The sequence below is a fragment of the Aulonocara stuartgranti genome (genome assembly GCF_965226115.1).
Source record: "Aulonocara stuartgranti genome assembly, chromosome: 3".
Taxonomy (NCBI): Eukaryota; Metazoa; Chordata; class Actinopteri; order Cichliformes; family Cichlidae; genus Aulonocara; species Aulonocara stuartgranti.
Genome location: NC_138941.1, coordinates 58,670,321 through 58,684,407, shown reverse-complemented (window position 1 = coordinate 58,684,407; position 14,087 = coordinate 58,670,321). Strand labels below are relative to the sequence as shown.

General features: G+C 38.0%; 1 protein-coding gene across 1 annotated transcript in view; it reads right to left on the bottom strand.

Annotated features, from left to right (window-relative positions):
- Nucleotides 1-531: 531 nt before the first annotated feature.
- LOC309701837 (low affinity immunoglobulin gamma Fc region receptor III-A-like) overlaps nucleotides 532-14,087 on the bottom strand; it is a 52,706-nt gene continuing 39,150 nt past the window's right edge. Inside the window, exons 4-10 of the mRNA XM_082526116.1 lie at nucleotides 5,030-5,278; nucleotides 4,445-4,615; nucleotides 4,287-4,316; nucleotides 3,925-3,999; nucleotides 2,633-2,710; nucleotides 1,586-1,660; nucleotides 532-1,497 (exon numbers count right to left, since the gene is read on the bottom strand). Coding sequence (XP_082382242.1) covers nucleotides 1,490-1,497; nucleotides 1,586-1,660; nucleotides 2,633-2,710; nucleotides 3,925-3,999; nucleotides 4,287-4,316; nucleotides 4,445-4,615; nucleotides 5,030-5,278 — 686 coding nt within the window. The 3' untranslated portion in view covers nucleotides 532-1,489. The remainder of the gene's footprint in view (nucleotides 1,498-1,585; nucleotides 1,661-2,632; nucleotides 2,711-3,924; nucleotides 4,000-4,286; nucleotides 4,317-4,444; nucleotides 4,616-5,029; nucleotides 5,279-14,087) is intronic.

The window sequence follows — 14,087 nt, the reverse complement described above, 5'->3', positions numbered from 1 at the left end:
TGCATGCAGCAAACGGCATGAAGCATGGATCCATCCTGTCTTGTCGGAATTATTTTCTTTGCCTTTGAGCTTCAAGTGAGCATTGTTTAAGCGCCACAGCCAACCTGAGAACTTAAACCCTCTATGTCTATCCCCCATCTTCTGGTGGATGCCTTCAATATGATAATGTTATCATGTTATCATGTTATCATACTGGCCCGGGACACGGTGCAGGTGAGATGGACTCACCTGCACGGCATCTACAATAACACCTCTCCAGCTTAAAACCTGTGCTCTTCTTGTGTTGTTGTTGGTGGTGATGTGTAGGGCTGGCAGCGGGAGAACTGCAGCTGTTGAATGTAGTGTTACAGCAACCGTGTAATTATTGTAAGAACAAATGATGCTGCGAAGCATGAAAATGCCATCAGGTCTGCCGTGGTGGTTTGGTTATCAAGTTTTTATTATTTTTTTATTTTTTATTTTTTTTAATAAAAATCTTAAAGTGCAAGCAAACCAGTAAACAAATTAAAACAAACAAGTACCGTTGAGAAACTATAATACTAAAATTACAATTAAAATTCTAAACAACAAAAACAACTGGTGTAAAATATAATTAATTAAAATATAATTAATATGTAAGCAACTTAACAACCCCCAAAGCCTCTAAGTCATGTCATGTGACAGTGCAGCACCTAAAGACAAGATGGGGGAGGAGGAGCAAAATGTTCCTGTTCTTCACTGACACGGGAGCGGCGAGTCCAGCAACCTGGCCGTTTCGTCTTTGCCGAAACCATTGCAAACGAGCAGAACTTAAAGTAAAGACTCAGTCTGCATGCCTAGGTCCTTGGAACTGATTGGAACACCTGAATTCACTGATCTGGATAGATGAATAGTTTTGGCCGTATAGTCCCTCTGTCACACTGCATCTCTGCTTCGGTTCAAATGGAGATTTACAGGTAATTTTAGCTGTCGCCACAGCAGCAATAGCGCTTAAAACAAAAAGCATTGCAGTATAACTTCTTAGTATATAATAACCCGCTGCCTTTAAAACAAGCCCTGTTGGTGTTAAGCTGAAGCTCATATGGGAAAACAATTGTCTGAAATGCTCTCAATAGATATTCTATTTTTTTTAACAAAAAATAAAAAAGTTGATAACTTCTTCCTTTTCAAAGATAAGTTTTTGTGATTTAACAATTCAAATATTTAGATTGGAAGTCTGCTTGCCTGCATTTGAAAACAATTATTAAAACCAACATTTAAATATATATTTCTATTTTGTTTAATTAACAAAGATTTATGTCATCTAAATACATAACTGGGTCACATGGTCATGTCTGAAATAATAATAAGACTTAGATTTACAATCAGTAGCACTGCAACACAGGCAAAAGAAACAATATAAGGTGGACATTGTAATGCATCCAAAAAACAATAAAACTCGAAAAAAAAATTCAAAAGGCTTCAGATTTATGTCTTAACTTTTTCTGTATTCAGATGCATTTTTCTGCTGTCAATGACCTGGAAGACAAACAAAAATGTGATGTTGTTTGGCTTGCTTTGATGTCTACAAATGTCCCGTTGCTGTAGTCTGTAAGGCGAAAATTACCTCGGTCCTTCTTATGATATGCAACAGTAGCATATGTTGTTTTCTCTGGATCGGATTCATTTGTCCTTTTACAAACTGACAAATAAGAGAAGAACATGACAAACTATATGTATCAGCCACATACACTTTAATACTAAAGCAGTATGTAGACAGATACACTGTAATTACTAAGCACAGACACAGAATATCACCTGTGTGAAAACAAAACAACGAATCAGCTTACTTAAACATGGCTATTATAGTTTCTGTGGTTATGTGCTTTCAGTTTCCTTTTAATGTAGAATGAAGTTCCTGCCACACAATGTTTCTCACTCATCTCAAAATGATCTGTACTAAAATTGCAATATAAGTAGTTCACCACAGTGAGTGCATTTACAAATGACAGCATGTCTATTCTGGTATAAGTAACACTCATGTTTGAACAGAGATATAACGTCGTCGGTTCACTTTATTACTCAGGACATCTTAAAAAATAGATGCGATAGATGTGAAATACGTAATAGTGAAAACCAGTGACTGGAATTAAGCAAAAATCCTAATAAAGGGTGCAACAGAAAAATAGTCTAAGTGCCTTTTGGTTTGATGAACTGCTGTACTTCGAGACCAGCAGGTTTAGGGAAGTCATTTATGGGGTCACACTCTGACCTGACACACACACACACACACACACACACACACACACACACACACACACACACACACACACCACACACGTCATATGTTAATGAACCTATGTATATTCATGTAACCTCAATAAAAGAGTAGTGTTACGGGGGAGCGGACGAGAGCAACTGGGGTCAAGCGAAGGAACGTCGTTTGTCTGGTTCTCTCCCGTGCACGAGAAACATGAAGAACTTTGCCTACTTCGTGTCTTGCTTGCTGTGTAATTATATTGTCTTCAACGTTCCAGCGGATGGGTTCAAGCTACAAACCTGTCACTAGCCCTTATTAATGAAAAAAATATATTATCCATCCATATAACATATTTCACATATTTTGTGCTTCTGCCAGCGAACGACACAAAATAACTTAATGCAAATAAGTTACCTCTCTCCCTCTTTGGTTTGACTGTGACAGCAGCATATGTAACACTGTCTGAATCAGCTACATTTGCTCTCTGATGTTCTGTAACAATATAAAAATACATTTCACCTCTTAATTCAACACAAGAAGCAATAAATCCTTTGATTAATGGTAAGATGGAGCTAAGACATTATTATTATGGATATTAAAGGTTTTATAGACGTACAGTGGTGTAAAAACCTGTTTTTCCCTTTCCTGATTTCCTGATTTCCTCTTTTTTTGTCAGACAGCATCTCATCAGAATCAGGTCAGGACTTGTACTAAGCCACTCCAGAGTCTCCATTTTGTTTTTCTTAAGCCATTCAGAGAGGACTTACTCATTTGTTTTTGATCATTATCCTGCTGCAGAATCTTCAAGTGGGCTTAAGCTTGAGGTCATGAACAGCTAGCTGTACATTCTCCTTCAGGATGTTTTGGTCTTCCAGGTCCTAAGACAGCAAAACAGCCCCAGGCCATCACACAGCCACCACCATATTTTACTGCTGTTATGATGTGCCTTTTCTGAAATGTTGTGTTACTTTTACACCACTTGGGAGACACACTTTCTAAAAAGTTCAACTTTTGTCTTGCCAGTCCAAAGAGTATTTTCCAGAGTCCAAAAGTCTTGGGGATAATCAAGACAATTTCTGGCAAAATTGAGAGAAGACTTTAAGTTTCTTTTGCTCAGCAGTGCTTTTCATTTTGGACATTTTTGCCCAGTCTTATTTCTTATGGTGGAGTCATGAACACTGACTGTAACTGAGGCAAGTGAGGCCTGCACTTTTTCGCCATTATAATGGCTCTCATTGTGGTTTGGTGGAGTCCCACAGATTTAGATGTGGGTTAAGCTTTTCCAGTCTGATCGATGCCAGTTATGTTTTTTCTCATTTCTTTCAGAATTTTCTTGGATACCGACATGATGTCATGGCATGAACAGGTGTGGCAGTAAGTAGGCCTGTGTGTGGTTCACTTTTTCACACAGGGGGCATGTAGGTTTGGATCCCCAGCTTAATATTAAACACCTTCATTTAGAAACTGCATTTTGTGTTTAATTACATTTTCTTTGTCTAATATTTAAATTTGTTTGATGATCTGAAACATTTAAGTGTGACAAACACAAAAAAATAGGAATTCAGGATGGGGGCCAAAACTTTTTCACACCACTTTACATTATGCTACGTACATTATACTCTAACACCTACATGCATTACAATAGTATGCTTATTGCTATTTTCAACCACACTATGGTATAAAACAAGATATTATGTAATAAGTACCTGTTTTCTTGTTGTTTTTTCTGTCATTATCACGTTTATCCATGATTAGATCAGGTACCCTGACATCTTCATACACTGAAACAAATAAACATATGACACCAATGTATACACATGTATAGATATAAAGTAATATTAGTAGAGTAGACATAAAAAGATACATACTTTAAAAACAGTAATCTTTACAGTCAATGTATTCATTAGACTTCAGGAAAAAGAATTTCAATAAAGTCTAGAGGCTTGAGTTAATGCCTCACTTGAAATTACAACTATGCTTCAAGAGGAGTAATTACTACTACTAGTAATTTTATATAATAGTATTGTTATGCAGTGTGGTTTCTGTTCATTTACCATGTGATTCTCACCTGGTGCTGATGTCCCCGAGAAAGCCCATGCTATTAGATAGAAAAATAGATAAACAGAGAGATCAAATGTGAGAACTACCAAATGTGTTGGGTTTTAGAAGGATTCCTTTATAGGGAAGCATTCTATATAGAATAAAGTAAATCATTTTTTTCTATACCTCTATTTTTCCGGCAGTAAAGTGCTCCAATAACTACCAGCACAGCTACACCTAATATGGTAAAGACAGACGGCAACAAGACTGAGGGCTCAGTGGAGTTGGGTGTCTCCTCAGGAGTTCTTTCATTATCCGTAGGTATTGCTTCTTGAGCTGTAGTAGGAATATTCACTGCTAACACAACAAAAGCATTAGTATGGCAATATTCAAGTTTCCTCCTGGAGATTATCAGTCAAAGAAAAAAAGCACTTATCAAAACCTCTTAGTATTTATTCTGTGACAATATAATGTTTCATAATTAATGTCATTTTGTCAAACAGATCTTGGCAAAACAATCAACCTTTTTGTTTTGTCTCAATTGACTTTTTTGTTTTCCAGATTGTCATGCAGGCAATAAATTAAAGATTTTTTTACTAGAAGATGAATCCTGGTGAGCCTTGGTTTATATGGTACATTGCGATTTTGTTTTAGCATCACATTTTTAGACTAATTATTGCGTAAAGCTAAAAGAGCAGAAGAGGGGAAGTACTATGTGCGTGCTCTTTCTTTTATACACAATTATACGTCAAATATGTGGTTATTACTCACCCCCAACAGTCAGCCAACTCTCTGGTGATTTCCCTTGAGATTCAGTAAAGATGCACTTGTATAGTCCTTCATTAGACTTGGAAATATTGGGAATGGTTATTTTTCCTACATATCCAGTTTCCAAGTAGTGGCCATCTTTATAAAAATCAGCTGCAAGACTGGAAGGTATTGTTTTTTTCTTGCAGCCCAAAGCAATATTGTCTCCCTCCATAACAGGAAAAGCAGGGATCTCCAGGATCACATCTCCACCTAAAAAAAAAAAAAAAGACAGCAACAATTATAATGATGAATACAGTGATCCCCTCCCCCCCAATAAATAAATAAAAAAATAAATAAAAAAATACAAATTCCATTTAATACAAAGTCCATGTGTAAATGTGACTAAAGTGAAGATGACTGTAAAAATATTTTTAACTGAAGGCAATCTTGAGATTTTGACATAATACTGGGATTTTTTAAACTGGCGGTTACTAAACATACTAGTGATGGTGATGTTGACAGTGCTGCTTTTCTCTCCGTCTTCTTTTTCACACCAGTATTCTCCACTGTGTGACTTAAAGGCAGGTTTAATGTACAAAGTTCTTGTTGATGTTTCCCACTGAGTAGAATTTAAACCAAGCTTTTTGATCACTCTCCATTCTGCTGGGCCATGAAACCCCGAGCAGTTTAATGAGATGGAATCATATTCAAAGAACTGAAGTCTATTTGGATGAACATGAAGATAAGCTCCTTCTGCTGCACAGATAATTACAAAAAGAAGAAGAAGAAAAGAAAAGAAAAAATAAAGTCAGTTGATATTCACTGTTCAAAGAAAAGTGAAATGAAAAAGTCACATGAAGTTACACGAAAAGCAAAGACAGCCATCATTGTTCAAATTATGAACCTCAGGATAGAAAATACATACAGTAACTACATCCTCATTTTTTTACAATTTATATATCAAAAATTTCTCCTTACATTTCTGAACATAGCACCATTTCTGATCTTCAGCTATGAGCAGAAAGAGTATCATCACCACTGCAGACACAAAAAGAAAACCTTGATCAACACAACTAGTCGATATCAAATTTAGCTTTTAGTGAGATATTTCAACCATTTTCCAACTTTTTCAATAAATACATATTGTAAACACTGACTAAAAGTAGGATTCATGTTTTGATAACAGTAATATATTATGTAATCACACACACTAATTCATAATTCAAACACGTGAAATCTGTGCTTTAAACTTTTACAGTAGTTAAACACGTAGACAAAGACTGTTTTTGTTGTATTTTAAGATTTTGAAATTGAATTGAGATGGAAAGAAGAATCAGTACTTACTCTGTTTCACACCCAGCCCTGTGACCTCCATGTTACCCCTCACATGTCTCAAGATATCACTGAGTAAAAGCACAATATCACAGATGCGAAGGTGCAGTACTTCCTTTTTCCTGTTCAGTGTAGAAGCTACCTCGACTTCTGGGGATTTTTTTTCCTCCACGTGATTAACTTTTGTGGGGAACAAAGGGAAACTTGTAAATAACTCATGAGAGAATAAAGTTACGTTGAAACCAAGCACACCATTGTTTTTCTTGTGACATTACCAATAAGTTTGATGTGTCACATGGCCTTCTTCCTATTGGAAAAACAAAAGTTATATCCAAGATGGCCGACTTCTAAATGGCCACCATGGTCACCACCCATCTTGAGGAGTTTGCCCCCTCACATATACTAATGTGCCACAAACAGGACTTTAATATCACCAACCATTCCCATGTTATTACGGTGTATCCATATAAATGGCCCACCCTGTAGTTTCAAAGACGATTTAGAGTGGTATGTAAAAGATTTAAAACCCATTTGCTTATGAATACTTAACTTTCAGCTCCCAAAAAGTTGATTCTGTTCACTGAGAATCCTCAGTGATAGCAACCCCACCAGGTGTGGAAGGCCCTCATCAACTACAAAGGCCAGAACCCCCCAACTTCTGACAGGAGCCTTAAACTCGCAGGGGGGTCTTCCTTTCTCAGTTTCAGACCACCCCTCCCTGACCCCCCCTCACCCACCACACCCCCTCTCCCTCAAGAAACATGAGGTCAGGACGAGACTGAGAGCGCAGACCAACTGGCAGGAATCCTCAACAGGCTGTTTAACCTCTCAATCAGGTCCCACACCTCCAGACTCACAAACAGCTCCTTCCCCTGGGCCATGCGGACTGGCAGTAAACACTGTCCCCCCACACCCCACTCTTGCCCACCCACCTCACCAATCTGAGCCATGGTTTCAGTAACCCCCATCACTCAGGAAACTCATACAGAGACTTCAGACACAGACTAAGACTATGTGCACTACTTCCGAGCACTTTGAAACTATCTTGTTGTCTAATGTGTGCCTTTATTATTTTTGTATACATTTCTCTTGTTTTGTATATATCACTCTTGATTGTGTATATTTTTTCTGTTTACTATCTATTCCTGATGTCTACTATTTATATTTTATTCACACACAGTTGGTGTGGAGCACCCACAATTTTGTTGTCCATGTACAATGACAATGTTCTTTTCTATATGTAATCTCAGCTCTGAACTTCGCTATTCACCCGGGCCACGTGCCCCTCTCCACGCTTCACCCCACCTTATGAGAAAGTAAGACTGTGCACGTATTGCTGTTTATCACCTGGATTTCCCGCCTGGAATTCTCGCCTAACGGCTTTTTTCTCGCTGCAGAGACACTGAGCCTCCTGGCTCCAGTCCCCTGCTTAGCCTCCCTGTTTCCAGCCACTTCTGGGTTCCTGTACCGGCAGTCACCCAGTATCGGGTTCTGTACTAGCTCTGTTCTGGACTCTCACACCTCATAGTAAATGACTTTGTGGTTATAGCATTCATAGAACTGTAAATGCTCATAGCATTGCTTAGTTAATAGTGTTACTCTTGCTTTAAGTACTTAACTATCGCCTGTGCATGGTTTAGGTTTACAGTGTTTAGTGATTATTGTTTTTCACAGTTCTCACTCTGTAAATAAAGCACTGCTTTCACAGGCAGCCTGTGTCTCTGTGTGCTGTCTGCATCTGAGTCCTTATACCTGGTGGCCCCTGTCTGATTGCACTTTGAACAGTGCACATACCAAAATTTTGACTCAACATATTAGCTTGGGTATATATTAACCGGCATTGTCTATAGATGTCCATATCATCAGACAAATCATCATATATGTAGTGACCTAAATATTTAACAGCAGTTTGCACTTTAAGAACAGAGCCCGCCAGAGAAAATTCAGGAATAACTCAATTCTGGCAATCAAAATATTACTCTTCTTGGCATTGGATATCAAACTCCTGCTCATATTGAGAGCAGGCCCTCAATAATTGTTGAAGGACAGCACTTTATGGGGAAAAGATTACTAAATTATCTGCGTATATCAAATGGTTGACTATGGTATTGCCAATTGCACAACCTGTTACACATCCCAAAAGGTTGATTCTGTTCATCTGTACGTAGCGTTTTCAGTGGCAGAAACATTTCGTCACTCATCCTGTTAGGGTACCTAGGTTGTTGACCCAGTGTTTTCAGTTTTGTACCATTATTTGTGTTCTCATCTTGGTTTATTAATGTGAAGGTTTTGGTTTCTGTTTGGCATTTCTATTTTTCCCGGTTCTTCTTGGTTTATGATTTTGTAGTTCTTAAGTTTGGGTTTCCATACTCCCTCTGTTCTGTGTTCAGTCGGTGTCTGTGTCTGCCCTGGTCCCACGTCTCTGTTCCCTCTGTTAAAGTGTCTGCTTGTGAGTCTGTGTCTGTAAGCCCAATCTGTGTTTCCTGTTTTACTTTGAAAGTCCGTGTCCTATGTTAATGTATCTGGTTTTGCGTCCCTCGTCTCGTTAACCCTGAATTGCCCCAGCTGTGTTTCCGTTCTGTTTCTCATTCACTGATTGCTCACTCTGTGTATTTAAGCCCTGTGTTTTCATCTGTTCATGTTGCATGTTTCATGTTGTTCTAGTGTCTTATCATGCTGTGTGTTCTGTCAGTCAGCCTGTTTGGTTTTGTAGTTTTCAGTTGAGTTTTTGGTTTTGTTTTAGTTAATTTTCTGCTTCTAACAATGTCCCCAGACGCATACGTTATTTGTTATTGCGCCCTTCTTTTTTTGTCTCAAGTAGCCAGTATCGTCGTTGCGCCCACCTTTTTTTCAGAAGTGCAAAAGGCCTCAGACACATAAACATATGTGCCCCAACTAGTCAGCAAAATTAAGCCATCAGGCGCTTGATATTTGTTAGGAAAGCGTGAGAACTTCATAGAAGGCGTTTTACAGGTCCAAGGTGTGTTTATGTCTTTTAAAATATACTAATAGCCATCCTGACACAAGAGTATCGTTGTACTGTGTGTCTAATGTTAGAGAAATCATCCCCCTACTTTAGTTCATATGCTAACATAGTGAGAATCTATATCATGCTTTGAAAATGTGATACGTGTAATGTGATCATCAAAGAATGTGATTTTAAAAACTTATTTTTATGCTTTAAAAGTATGTCAGACTATCATTAAACACTTATTTGTATGTCAGCTGTCAGTTTCCACTGTGAGGAACATAGTGACGAAATGGAAGACCACAGGCACAGTTCTAGTTAAGGCCGGAAGTGACAAGTCAAGGAAAATCTTAGATAAGCAGAGGCGAAGGATGGTGAGAACAGTCATAATCAACCCAAAGACCTGCAACATCATCTTGCAGCAGATGGAGTCACTGTGCATCGTTCTACCATTCGGCGCACTTTACACAAGGAGATGCTGTATGCGAGAGTGATGCAGAGGAAGCCTTTTCTCCACCCACAGCACAAACCGAGCCGCTTGAGGTTTGCTAATGCACATTTGGACAAGCCAGCTTCATTCTGGAATAAGGTGCTGTGGACTGATGAAACTAAAATTGAGTTATTTGGACATAACAAGGGGCGTTATGCATGGAGGAAAAAGAACACAGCATTCCAAGGAAAAACTGCTATCTACAGTAAAATATAGTGGTGGCTCCATCATGCTGTGGGGCTGTGTGGCCAGTGCAGGGACTGGGAATCTTGTCAGAGTTGAGGGACACATGGATTCCACTCAGTATCAGCAGATTCTGGAGACCAATGTCCAGGAATCAGTGACAAATCTAAAGCTGCACCGGGGCTCTCTTACAACAAGAGAACGAACCGAAACACTGCTCATAATCCACTAAGGCATTCATGCAGAAGAACAAGTACAACGTTCTGGAATGGCCATCTCAGTCCCCAGACCTGAATATTATTGAAAACCTGTGGTGTGAGTTAAAGAGAGCTGTCCATGCTCAGAAGCCATCAAACCTGAATGAACTAGAGCTGTTTTGTAAAGAGGAATGGTCCAAAATACCTTCAACCACAATCCAGACTCTCATTGGAACCTACAGGAAGCGTTTAGAGGCTGTAATTCCTGCAAAAGGCGGATCTACTAAATATTGATTTCATTTCCTTTTTTTTTTTTTTGTGGTGCCCAAATTTATGCACCTGCCTGATTTTGTTTGAACAATTATTGCACACTTTCTGTAAATCCAATAAACTTCATTTCACTTGTCTAATATCACTGTGTGTGTCTCCTATATGATATATTTAACTGACATTTTTTTATTGTAACAACCAGTGATTTATACAGGAAAATAATGACTATTACAAGGTTGCCCAAACTTTTGCATCCCACTGTAACTTCCAGTCTCATTTTGCTTTATACATTTTAGTCTTAGGCAGTGAGCTGCTCGACATGAGTAGGGACTCCACAATATTCTCATATAAGGAACACAACTCAGCCGCATGTTGGGGATTTTTACAATTAACATGTAAATGCATCTTTCGGTAGCTCAATCCTATCAGAATATACCAGAAGGTCCTCCTCAATCAGGTTAGACCAATTTTCCCCTCAAATATATTATTAATCTAAGGCAATTTGCCCAAATTTACAGATAAAGAGATACAGGAACATGATCAGTAAGAGCAAAATGCTAATTAATGCTCATAAACTCTAATGAGTCCTGAGCTGTGCAGATACAATGATCTAACCATGATGTTGTGTGCCATGCTTCTCTAATATGTGTGTATATTATCAGGCAAAAAGACTTTACTGGAGAGATTTAAGCCATTATCAGAGCAGCACTGCAGTAAATGACTTGCAAATAAAGATCTACCATCAGATACATCCGCATTCCGACGCTTGCCCCAACCTGATGCAGAAGCCGGGTCGCCTGGATTCCGCCAGAGATTCCACAGGAGCCGATGCTGCTGTCTACATTGGCTTACTCTAACCCCATTTAGCTACCCCTGGTGCTTGTAATGGGTTTTCATGTTGTTACAGTGTGAACATTTATGTGCTTTTTGTACTAAGGAGTTTTTGTTTTCTGTTCTCATACTGATCCCCTATAAGGAGCTCAGTCTGAGTAGAGTTCTCTTTTTTTCTCCTCCTCTTGCCTACTGTGTTGTACATTTCACTGTTTTTCTTTAATGCTACCTGTTCTGACCTGTCTCCCCGGTGTGATGTTTTTGTAATGTGTGTGTATGATTGGAAGAGGTCCAATTTCACTGCAGGCAACTGCAAGTGACAAATAAAGCTTCATCATCATCATTATCATCATCAATCAGGGGACGACGGTTGGGCACGCAGGCCCTTTTCTACTGTGAAGGAAGCCGCCAGTGCTGTCGGCTCCTGTGCGTCTTCATCCTCCCATCTTAATATTCTACGTATTTTTCTATTCTATATTCTAGTTTTTATGTTTTTACAATGCTGTCTCCCTGATTTTTTTTGTTGTTGTTTTGCAGATTTGTCACACGTTTCAGATCAATCACAATAGACGAAGATAACATGAGTAAATATAAATTGCCGTTTTAAATAATGATTTCATCTATTAACAGAAAAAAATCTATCAAAACCTATGTGGAAAAAGTATGTGACTCAAAAAAAACGTTGTGCCACCCCCTTCACTGCCAAGTTTTCTTTTCATTTTTTCTTTTATATTTACTTTTCCTTCTTTGCTCCCATTTATAAATTTTATAATCATTTAGTTTATGATACTCGTGATAATCTGTCAAAGACCACATCTACCACATTTTCTTAAAAGATTCTCTCTCTGGTGTGTTGATTTACCTCCTGTTACTACGTCTAAAGGTCAATTCTAATAAACACAGTTAAAATTAAAGGCAGGTATGTTGTTGCTGCAACATATCTGATTTATAGCAGTCTCAGATTTAATATTATCAGCATGTTGATGGGACTGAACAACAGACAGCCTTCAATTTCCTACATTTTTTTTTACTTTTTCTGTGTGTGTGTGTGTGTGTGTGTGTGTGTGTTTGGGGGGGGTTGTGTGCTTTTTCATTTTGTGTATTTTAATTAGCTTACAGCAGTTCTTCAATTTGACTTTGAGGCAAAAGTCATAGGTTAGGTATGTATCCGTATTAAATAATTACTCTAGGGTGATTGCAATTAAAAGAGATAGTGTGGCAGACCACCAGGTGGCTCCACTCACACCCAAGGTCAAGGGAAGTGCTGGGGTGGAGGTTTTGGTGCTTTTTGTATGTGGAGTTGTTGTGAAGCTGTGAATAAAGAAGTTGGAGTGAGACATATTGAGACCTCTCCTGTTGTCTTTACATTCCTCCACAATAGCAAGATTTTATAAATGGACTTTGACCAGGCAACTTACTTTCCTCTGAGGTGAGCTGACATTCTGCCACACTCCATGGTATGTACGTATGATTTGATAAAATTCCTGTTAATGATAATTTCCAATGGCAGTAATACCTAACAATGCATAACAATTCATAATATCTTACAATTTATTTATTTATTTGTATTTATTTATCTCTTTCTATATTTGTATTAGTTTCTGATGGTGGTACACAGTGACTGTTTTTACAAAAACGGCATTAATACAGATAATTGATATTAAGTATACAGTGCAATTTATAGCAGATACGTTGTACAGTAAAATGACTGCTTACACATTTCCTGAATGCTTCAAAAATCCAAGCTAAATAATCCCTTAGAAAAAGGAAAGATCTCCTAAACACACCACTGTGTCTTTTTCTTTTATTCTTATTTAAGTAGACTTTGCTGATCTCTGTAATACTACATCAATTACATTTTTTGTTTTTTTGGTTTTTACATAAGCCAAAAATGAGGACATGTATCTTTTGCTGGGTTTTTCTTTGCATCCTGTTGTATTCAGGTAATGTATATTTAACATACTTGTAACAACTTGTAAAAGTTTTCATCAAGATCTAATGGCATCACTAATACTACAGTATTGATGGTTTTTCATATGCTAAGACCTACATAAATCTTAAGCACTTGCTAACATGATTTCTTTGATAACTATGCTGTATAATTATGTGCTTACATTTCTACTCTAGATAATGGGATTGGCCACCACACTGCAAATTGTGTCTATTTTAGAACAGCCTCTTATATGAGCATTATCTCTAAAAGATATGTAAAAAAGAAAAGAAAAGAAACTGACATGATATTGTTTTAAATCTGTTGGGTTTATATTACCATGCACCCACTTCGGATACTACCAGTCAATACATTGGGTGTTATTATCAGAAATCATTTCCATAGATATGGGCCAGGAGGGACCTTCTCTACCTCCTAGTTTGTTCAGAAGGTTGTTCTCATCCATCCAGATGGAGGATCACTAACAGGAGCAAGGGAAGACTCCAGAATCCACTCTGGCTGGAATCTGGTGAATACAGCAGTGTTTACAGGTAAGACCATTTAAACGGACAGCATTTATAGAATGACTATTAAAAGTCAGCGAGTGTCAGTAATGTTAATGTGGTTATGTTAGTAATACACCGAGTGCTAATATAACAGCTGTAAGATGCATTTGTAGATATTATTACGTGTTTTACCGTCTTTATGGTGCTAGCTTAAAGTTACGGTGTAAACGTTAGCTTATATTGGAGTAAAGCTGTTACTGGTTAAACGATGTTAGCACAGAAATATTAGCTTCTGTCATGACTGATGAAGTTACTAGTTAATAAAGTTTCCAGTAAAGTGTTTAATCGCAGCCAGATCGCAGAATCGCAGAG